Consider the following 10,315-nt stretch of genomic DNA (forward strand, 5'->3'; position numbering starts at 1 on the left):
TTCAATGTTTAAATAGTTTCTGTAGCCTTTAAATTTCATAGTTATTTACTGCCTGGTGTTTTCCTTTACAGAATATTTGACAGCAGATTGGCAGTTGGATACCTCTCCCAGGTCATTGCAGATGAAGAGAGCGATAAACATGATCTGTTACTTGAGAAAGAAGAACCCAGTGATGCAAACCCTTAAAATATTTCCAATTACGTATGTATATGTGAATACATCCGTCATATATATTATTACATATGTATTTATTACATATGTATTACATACTGTATGCAGCAAATATATTGTATAATTTATTATTTCACGTGTTCAATGCCATTTGTCTTCATTATTCTTTTTTATATACATATGAAAAATTGTGAATACCAATAAAAAATGCTAATACTAAGTTAACAGTTAACATCTCTCAGGTTTAAAATTATATTTGCAAAACTGGCAGAGGGAATAAAACCATGTCATATTTACTAAATTCAACAATAAACATGTTAATATTAAATAATTCTGTCTTGCTTCTATGAGATCTTGGTGAAGAATTTCTCTACTGAATTTGAATTAACAGAAAAGCAAGTCAAAACTGCCAGTAACCTCCCAGAGACATGGAAACTAACAGTCAGCACAAATACTTAGGCTGTATGGCATGTATAGACTCACCAATAGGAGGAAGACCCACCCACAGGAAACAGTCACGCTGAGCAGGCCTCATATTTCACAAAAAAGGAAGCTGTTAAAAAAATACAACCGAACCTGGTAAGCTGCTGTTTTTTTTTCTTAAACTCTCATAGCAGGATTCTTAAATACACTGACTGGGTCAGGAAAACATATTACTTGGAATAATGTGTGATAATGTGTTTATGTGTGTGACAGATGTGGGTGAGTTTTTAAGAGATTGTTTTACAGTATACCATAAAACAAACAATTGTTCCATTTGGCGTACAGGCTGTCATATGAGTGGTATGCAGATTGACAGATTTAGGTCTGTGGATGTATATATACCTTTTTAAACATATGACACGCGCTTCAATAATGTATCACTGACTGGACAGCTCCAAACACAAAACATTAATTTGCCCTCATTTACTGTATTTGCAGTCAGTAATAGGTAGACTAAAAGTTTAATATGATCCACTTCAGACTTTAAATATTTTTATTTATTTAGTAATTTATATAAAATTACATAGGTCACTGAGTAGTGAGTGACAAAGGAAACACCTAAAACTAATGTTAAACAATTTGCCTTTTAGGCGCATGTTTCACACGTCAGTTTGTTTTGACTATGGCATTATACGTACCTATTGTATATCTGCAACGTTAAATGAATACCTCTCTGACATAACGTCAGCATTATTATAAATTTTTATAGGCAGATTTAGTTGATTATGCAACGGTCCCTAATGTTGTGAATACTGCGTGACTTTTTCACAATATTTAATATCTGTCTTAACATGACTAAGCACATAATAGCACTTCGGAAGTGTTGTACCCAAAGATAAGTAGCCTACGATAAAGAAGATTCCATACAGTTTTGACTGAGTGCCATGTATGGCGTTGTGTACTTTTTTGTCATTTTGACAGTGGTACAATGAACGAGTGTATAGTGCTGTACATTGGAAGTAGCTCCAAAATAACAAAATTTTTAAAGCTGCACCTTCCCAAGGTATTACTTTGTTCCTCCCATCAAATCGTCAAACCTGTCTGATGTACAGTGCCTTGCAAAAGTATTCGGCCCCCTTGAATCTTGCAACCTTTCGCCACATTTCAGGCTTCAAACATAAAGATATGAAATTTAATTTTTTTGTCAAGAATCAACAACAAGTGGGACACAATCGTGAAGTGGAACAAAATTTATTGGATAATTTAAACTATTTTAACAAATAAAAAACTGAAAAGTGGGGCGTGCAATATTATTCGGCCCCTTTACTTTCAGTGCAGCAAACTCACTCCAGAAGTTCAGTGAGGATCTCTGAATGATCCAGTGTTGTCCTAAATGACCGGTGATGATAAATAGAATCCACCTGTGTGTAATCAAGTCTCCGTATAAATGCACCTGCTCTGTGATAGTCTCAGGGTTCTGTTTAAAGTGCAGAAAGCATTATGAAAACCAAGGAACACACCAGGCAGGTCCGAGATACTGTTGTGGAGAAGTTTAAAGCCGGATTTGGATACAAAAAGATTTCCCAAGCTTTAAACATCTCAAGGAGCACTGTGCAAGCCATCATATTGAAATGGAAGGAGCATCAGACCACTGCAAATCTACCAAGACCCGGCCGTCCTTCCAAACTTTCTTCTCAAACAAGGAGAAAACTGATCAGAGATGCAGCCAAGAGGCCCATGATCACTCTGGATGAACTGCAGAGATCTACAGCTGAGGTGGGAGAGTCTGTCCATAGGACAACAATCAGTCGTACACTGCACAAATCTGGCCTTTATGGAAGAGCGGCAAGAAGAAAGCCATTTCTCAAAGATATCCATAAAAAGTCTCGTTTAAAGTTTGCCACAAGCCACCTGGGAGACACACCAAACATGTGGAAGAAGGTGCTCTGGTCAGATGAAACCAAAATTGAACTTTTTGGCCACAATGCAAAACGATATGTTTGGCGTAAAAGCAACACAGCTCATCACCCTGAACACACCATCCCCACTGTCAAACATGGTGGTGGCAGCATCATGGTTTGGGCCTGCTTTTCTTCAGCAGGGACAGGGAAGATGGTTAAAATTGACGGGAAGATGGATGCAGCCAAATACAGGAACATTCTGGAAGAAAACCTGTTGGTATCTGCACAAGACCTGAGACTGGGACGGAGATTTATCTTCCAACAGGACAATGATCCAAAACATAAAGCCAAATCTACAATGGAATGGTTCAAAAATAAACGTATCCAGGTGTTAGAATGGCCAAGTCAAAGTCCAGACCTGAATCCAATCGAGAATCTGTGGAAAGACCTGAAAACTGCTGTTCACAAACACTCTCCATCCAACCTCACTGAGCTCGAGCTGTTTTGCAAGGAAGAATGGGCAAGAATGTCAGTCTCTCGATGTGCAAAACTGATAGAAACATACCCCAAGCGACTTGCAGCTGTAATTGGAGCAAAAGGTGGCGCTACAAAGTATTAACGCAAGGGGGCCGAATAATATTGCACGCCCCACTTTTCAGTTTTTTATTTGTTAAAAAAGTTTAAATTATCCAATAAATTTTGTTCCACTTCACGATTGTGTCCCACTTGTTGTTGATTCTTGACAAAAAATTTTATGTCTTTATGTTTGAAGCCTGAAATGTGGCGAAAGGTTGCAAGGTTCAAGGGGGCCGAATACTTTTGCAAGGCACTGTATATGTACAATGACCAGTATGTAAAATATATAGGCCTGTGTTGTTTGTACTTTGTAGTATGGAGCCTTGTTAGAAAAAGTCATTTTACACATGATAAGATGACCTCCAAAATAAAACAAAAAAAGCGACTTGGGAGCACACGCTGAAAACATGTCGATAAACCACTGCTTTTGCACTGTACACAATGTCTTTGGCAAAGTTTACACGATTGATTTTGTGATTTCACCGTGCACGCATTTCTACTGAAAACAATGTAAAATTGATTACATTAATTTTGACAGTTTTGGAACGTGTTTTAGCAACCAAATTGCTACATTGTTAACGTTGACTAAAATAGCCCCTCACTGACTGCAGCTATAAGGTTAGTTTAAGCAATGCCGCTAAACATACGCAAGAATGCACTTTGAATTATGTTAAAACCATACTTTACAGTGTATGAAATTTGAACAAACAACAATGAATGAATAATCATTTTTTTTCTTTTTACAGCTGTGACAATGAGACATTTCCTCTTCATCCTGCTTCCCTATCTTTGTATGTGTGGCATTCAGGGCGCTTCAGAATTTAGGATCTGTGCCTTCAACCTTCAACATTTTGGAGAATCGAAAGCTAACAAGCAGGATATTATGCTTACATATGCTAAGGTCTGCATACGTTTTTATGATTTAACTTGTTCACTTTTTACAGACTAAGTTTGGGGACATATAATAGTTGAGTTCTACTCAGTCTGTGATACTGGCATCGATGTGTTGCCCCAAGCAAACTATGTCTTTCATGATTTCTCGCAGATCATCACCAGATGTGATCTGTGTCTGCTTCAGGAAGTGAGAGACAGCAAGAAAACAGCTTTGCGCCAGTTGCTTGAGCAGCTTAACAAGTGATTGAAAGTTTAAAAGCACACACACAAAGGTGGTTGGATCATTGTCCTAAATCATGTTTTCCCTCTCTGTTTATTTTCAGGTATGACCCTTATCATGAGTATAAAGCTGTGGCAAGTGAGAGACTGGGCAGATCGGAAACATATAAGGAACAGTACGTATTTGTATACAGGTAAGCAGAATATTCATGCACAAATGTATTAGTATTAAAGTTTAGTGTAATGTACCAATTCTCACAGAGGTTTGATATATGCAGGGCTGATACAGTGACAGTAACAGGCCAGTATCAGTACCCTGACACCAGACCAGGAGATATTGATGCGTTCTCCAGAGAGCCCTTTGTTGTCCGCTTTAAAGCTAAAAACACAGGTCTGTAACCCGAAAGTACTCCTCCAAAAATAATCTTAATAATCTATATACGTACAGTGTATCACAAAAGTGAATACACCCCTTGCATTTCTGCAGATATTTAAGTATATCTTTTCATGGGACAACACTGACAAAATGACATTTTGACACAATGAAAAGTAGTCTGTGTGCAGCTTATCATTTATTTTCCCTTCAAAATAACACAAAATATAGCCATTAATATCTAAAGGTCTGGCAACAAAAGTGAGTACACCCCTCAGTGAAAGTTGTCAATATTAACATAAAACATGTCAACTGTCAATATTCTGTGTGGTCACCACCATTATCCAGAACTGCCTTTACTCTCCTGAGCATGGAGTTGACCAGAGCTTCACAGGTTGCCACTGGAATGCTCTTCCACTCCTCTATGACGACGTTGTGGAGCTGCCGGATATTTGACACTTTGCGCACCTCCACCTTGAGGATCCCCCAAAGATGTTCTATTGGGTTCAAATCTGGAGACATGCTTGGCAAGTCCATCACCTTTACTCTCAGCCTCTTCAGTAAAGCAGTGGTCATCTTGGAGGTATGTTTGGGGTCATTGTCATGCTGGAACACTGCCCTGCGACCCAGTTTCTGGAGGGAGGGGATCATGCTCCGCTGTAGTATTTCACAGTACATGTTGGGAGTTCATTTTTCCTTCAATGGAATGTAACTCTCCAACACCTGCAGCACTCATGCAGCCCCAGACCATGACATTCCCACCACCATGCATGACTGTAGGCATGACACACTTATCTTTGTACTCCTCACCTGGTCACCGCCACACATGCTTTAGACCATCGCAACCAAACAAATTAATCTTCGTCTCATCTAAGGGCGTAGGTTTGCATAGGGACGGTAGGGACATAACACTACCAACTTTTCAGGATGCTCAAATTGTCCCCACCAACTTTTAAGCGACCTTATTTGAATTTTACAATAAATTTAGCTATAAAGGTAATTTAGTTTGTCTTCCCTACCTTTATTAAGTGAATTACTTTTATTATGTTCAGACTTATGTTCACCCCTTTTCACTTGCTGAATGTGCCGGTCCTTTTTTTCCCCTCAAACACACGTTTGATTGGCTGATGACTAGAACCCCCACTTTCACACAATCCCAACTGAAATATATGTCAATATGCCTCCTCCTCTGCCCCATTTGAAGAGGAGGGATATTAGAAGTTCGTTTTTTTTTCCCAGCCAGCAGCAGCCACTGTAAGTAATGTAAAAATATGTCATTGTTGTGGAGGTGGGGAACATGCCACTAATTTTGCTACTGAAAGTCCTACGTGCATCAGATTTAGCATAACATTAAGCTGTGTGAACTTGCTAACTTGTGAAACTCGAGTAGAGAGCTGCTTAGAGGTGTCTTCCTGTATGTTTTCTACTGTCAACTTTAATTCAACTGTGCATTTTGTGCATTTATTCATTAATTGAAATGTATTTTCGACATAATTTTAAAAAAAAGTATATTTGCAGCATATGCACATTTTACCCCCCCCCCCCCAAAAAAAAAAAACAAAAAACACCAAAACACAACCACTGTAAATTTCCTTGAAATGAAGGAAGCTTTTTGAAAAATGACTTTCTCCCTATGAAAATAATTTTAACTTTTCTTCATTTTTATGTAGTAACCAGCTATTTTTGAGAAATGTATGTAATCTGTTTGGTCTTAATAATGTCCCGTCCCCAGCAAAAAGTGTACATGCAGGTTATGCTGTAATAGCGTCCCTACCAATGTTGTAACCAAACCTACGTCCTTGGTCTCATCAGACAATAGGACATGGTTCCAGTTATCCATGTGCTTTGTTGACATGTCTTTAGCAAACTGTTTGCGGGCTTTCTTGTGTACCGTCTTCAAAGGAGGGTTCCTCCTGGGGTGACAGCCATGCACACCAATTTGATGTAGAGTGCGGCGTATGGTCTGAGCACTAACAAGCTGACCCCCCACCTCTTCAGTCTCTGCAGCAATGCTGACAGCACTCCTGCGACGATCTTTCAAAGAAAGCATTTAGATATGACGCTCGGCACGTGCGCTCAGCTTCTTTGGACGACCAACCCGAGGCCTGTTCTGAGTGGACCCTGCTCTTTTAAAACGCTGGATGTTCTTAGTCACTGTGCTGCAGCTCAGTTTCAGGGTGTTGGCAATCTTCATGTTGCCTTGGCCATCTTCATGTAGCGCAACAATACGTCTTTTAAGATCCTCAGAGAGTTCTTTGCCATGTGGTGCCATGTTGGAACTTTCAGTGACCAATATGAAAGACTGTGAGAGCTGCACTACAAATTTGAACTCACTTGCTCCCTATTCACACCTGGACCTAGTAACACTACAAGTAACACTAATGAGTCACATGACATTTTAAAGGGAAAATGACAAGCAGTACTCTCTTTGGACATTTAGGGATGTGGTTTCTAAGGGGTGTACTCACTTTTGTTGCCAGGGGTTTAGATATTAATTGCTATATTTTGAGTTATTTTGAGGGGAAAATAAATTAACTCTATTATATAGGCTGCACACAGACTACTTTTCATTCTGTCAAAGTGTCATTTTGTCAGTGTTGTCCCATGAAAAGATAAATATCTGCAGAAATGCAAGCTGTGTACTCACTTTTGTGATACACTGTATGTGCAGAGATGCTTTTGGTATTCTTACTGTCCTTTCCCTACTTGCTTCTTAGCAATCAAGGAGTTTGTCCTCATCCCACAACACACCAGTCCAGCTAATGTCTCGAAGGAGCTTGAGGCTCTGTATGATGTATTACAACATGTGAAGAGGATGTGGAAAACTGAGGTAAAATGTCACTTTCAACATATTTGTCTGTCCTCTCTCAGTTGAGCATGGGGTCATTACCTCTCACAAATTATCAAACTGAAATTTAGACATAGATATTTGTGTTACATCCTAGCTTCCCTGGATTTATAAAGGAGTAATTAACATAAATAAAAATGTTTATAACCAGTGTTACTAACGGTGTTAGAGTATAACAGCGTTTTGAATGGCGTTATTCTTTTCAGTAGTGACTAATCTAATTAATTACTTTTTCCACCTTTGCAACACCATTACAGTTATAGAATATGTGAAGGGACGCATTACTACAATTTAGTTGAATGAAGCGCGAGTCTTTGGATTTTGTCACACATCAGCTGCCTGGACTCGGAGACGGGAGAGGGGAGGAGGAAATGCGGTGGTGACGCCGTTGCAAATGCAATCATGATTGGCTAGGTGGTAGGGCTGAACGATATTGGAAAAAACTAGTTTTACTTGATTAAAACTAGAAGAAGTTTCACTAGATGACTTGAATGGCTTTGTTTGGGAAGACTTTGGTTGACTCACCATGACCACATTGTATTCATATAATAGTTTACACCAGGCTAAGGGGATTCATCTGTGAATTAGGAAGATTGACGTATATAAAGGGGATCCAGGAGGCCATGTCTTAGCACACTTGCTGTGTTTAGGAAACAAAACAAAAGTTTACATGTTAAAAAAAAAAAAAAAAAAAAAAAGATTTTACGTCTTGCGAGGACTATTGCGCAAGCACACATCGCGATGCCGATGTTCAAACGATATATCGTGCGGGCCTACTTGGTGGGATGATCATGACCTCCTCCTCACGCTATCTCACTGCACGGCATGCTCTGGCACCCAAAAAAACTGCGATAATGGCGACAGGCCACAGAATTTCAAAGGTAGCGCTTGCAAACTTGAATTATTTTCAATATTTAATATTGTGACTTATATTTAAGGAGTGTTCTGCTTATTGTGCAGTAGCCTAATAGACAGTTTCAGAGATTTGCAGTGGTTAATGGTCAGTTTACATTTGTGTTTTCTTAACAGACTCATACTGTATATTTGATCCAAATAAATGCTAATTGTTCAAATACTGTATATAGCGTTCTTATTCTTCAATCAGTTAATATAAACATCTTTGATATGAAAGATGTTATAGAATTTATAGCGTAATTTTCGCACTATAAGGCGCACTTGACTATAAGACGACACCCACCAAATGTGACACGAAAATGGCATATGTTCATAGATAAGCTGCACTGGAATATAAACTGCAGCTGTCTCCACTGTATTATGGGATATTTACACCAAAATATATTAAGTGGTAACGCTTTATTTGACAGCGGCATCATACGACTGTCATAAGACCTAATGAATCACCATGAAGCTTTGCACCAATTGGATGCAAAGCTTCATTGCTTCAAGAAGCTTCATTTGGCCATCACTGCTCCCTTGGGGGAGACAGTCAACCTCTTCTGCCACCTGCTGTCAACACTGTTGTCCAACATTCCTCCAAGCATGCATTGCAGCGCTACAGATGTAAATAACAATCAAAATTCATGTTCTGTACTAATTATTTATTCAGTTACTTTTCCTGTTGTTTCATTAATTGGACTAATTGTAACAATGACATGACACTGTCTTGAGGATTAATGAATGCTTATAACTGATGTCATTTAGTGTTATCTGGCAAATTATCTCACTTTCGATGGGATCTAAAAGATCCAAACTGGACATGAATGGACATAATTGGCTAGATGACACTTAATGACATCTGTCATAAGCATTCAGTAATGCTCATGATAATGTCATGTCATAAATATGACCGTCTTATGACACCACTGTCAAATAAAGTGTTACTAAATACCATAACAAGCAATTGAGGAAACAACTGGAACAGTAACTGAATAAATAATTAGCACAGAACATAAATTTTGATTATTTACATCTGTAGCGCTACAATGCATGCAAGGAGGCATGTGCTGCCTATTAACCCGAATAACTCAACAAATAAGCCGCACTGGACTATAGGCCGAAGGATTCAAAATGAAAGAAAAAAGTAGCGGCTTATAGTCCGAAAATTACAGTAATGTAATAACGTGTAGAACATGAAAAGTAACGTCAGTTACTTTGCTGAGTAATTAATTACTCTTACAATGAGGTAACTGAGTTACTAAATTACTTTTTTGGTCATTTGTAACTGTACTTTTTTAAAAGTAAGATTAACAACACTGTTAACAAATTTGAAAAAAAAAAAAAAAAAAGGTAAAAACCAATACACAATGTTTATGGACCCCGATAACGTTCTAAATATTTTCTTTTCATTTATTTCACATAATTTAACTCATTGCCTGCCATTGACAATGATAAACATCCAATTTATTTAAACTGGGAGGACCGGCTATGAATACTCGTCTTTAAATGCCATTGACAGTGCTAAACATTCAATTAATTTAAGCATTTGCTATCGGCCCTCCCAGTCTAATTGAAGTGGATGCCTACGGCTGTCAAGGGCAGCCAATGAGTTAATAAGTGCCCGCATAAAGGGTTAAGTAGTTCAGTGTGCAGTAATTTTTTGTCCGTTTAACAGAATGTGATGCTTCTTGGGGACTTCAATGCAGATTGTTCCTACCTTTCCAAGAGGAGCCGCGGCAAATTGCGCTTGTTCACAGACAATAATCTGTTCTGGTTGATGCCAGAGAAGACGGACACCACTGTTAGAGCAACCACCTCTTGTGCCTATGACAGGTAACCGGGTCACAACAAAGTACTACAAGAGTCGATTACTAATGCATTATGTGAAAGCTGAAACGGAACAATTATTGAATTATAATTAAAAAAAAAAAGACGCAATACAGCACATGTATACGAGATATATTATGTTTAAATACTAGAGCTGGGAAAAAATGTCTGGCGATACATCGCGAT

The 10,315-nt window shown here is 38.5% G+C and overlaps 1 protein-coding gene across 5 annotated transcripts in view; it reads left to right on the plus strand.

Moving 5' to 3' along the window:
- Nucleotides 1-10,315, plus strand: part of dnase1l1 (deoxyribonuclease I-like 1) — a 35,272-nt gene that overhangs the window by 13,090 nt on the left and 11,867 nt on the right. For 4 of the 5 annotated variants that reach the window (XM_057821854.1, XM_057821843.1, XM_057821825.1 and 1 more), the window contains 8 exons: nucleotides 72-201; nucleotides 563-750; nucleotides 3,818-3,972; nucleotides 4,117-4,205; nucleotides 4,289-4,378; nucleotides 4,463-4,575; nucleotides 7,275-7,387; nucleotides 9,978-10,135. In XM_057821854.1, the coding sequence (XP_057677837.1) occupies nucleotides 3,826-3,972; nucleotides 4,117-4,205; nucleotides 4,289-4,378; nucleotides 4,463-4,575; nucleotides 7,275-7,387; nucleotides 9,978-10,135 (710 nt within the window). In that variant the 5' untranslated portion in view covers nucleotides 72-201; nucleotides 563-750; nucleotides 3,818-3,825. Of the gene's footprint in view, nucleotides 1-71; nucleotides 202-562; nucleotides 751-3,324; nucleotides 3,973-4,116; nucleotides 4,206-4,288; nucleotides 4,379-4,462; nucleotides 4,576-7,274; nucleotides 7,388-9,977; nucleotides 10,136-10,315 lie in introns of those variants that run through there. The other variant, XM_057821862.1, reaches the window with a different exon arrangement.

Source organism: Corythoichthys intestinalis, chromosome 2, assembly GCF_030265065.1.
Source record: "Corythoichthys intestinalis isolate RoL2023-P3 chromosome 2, ASM3026506v1, whole genome shotgun sequence".
Lineage (NCBI taxonomy): Eukaryota > Metazoa > Chordata > Actinopteri > Syngnathiformes > Syngnathidae > Corythoichthys > Corythoichthys intestinalis.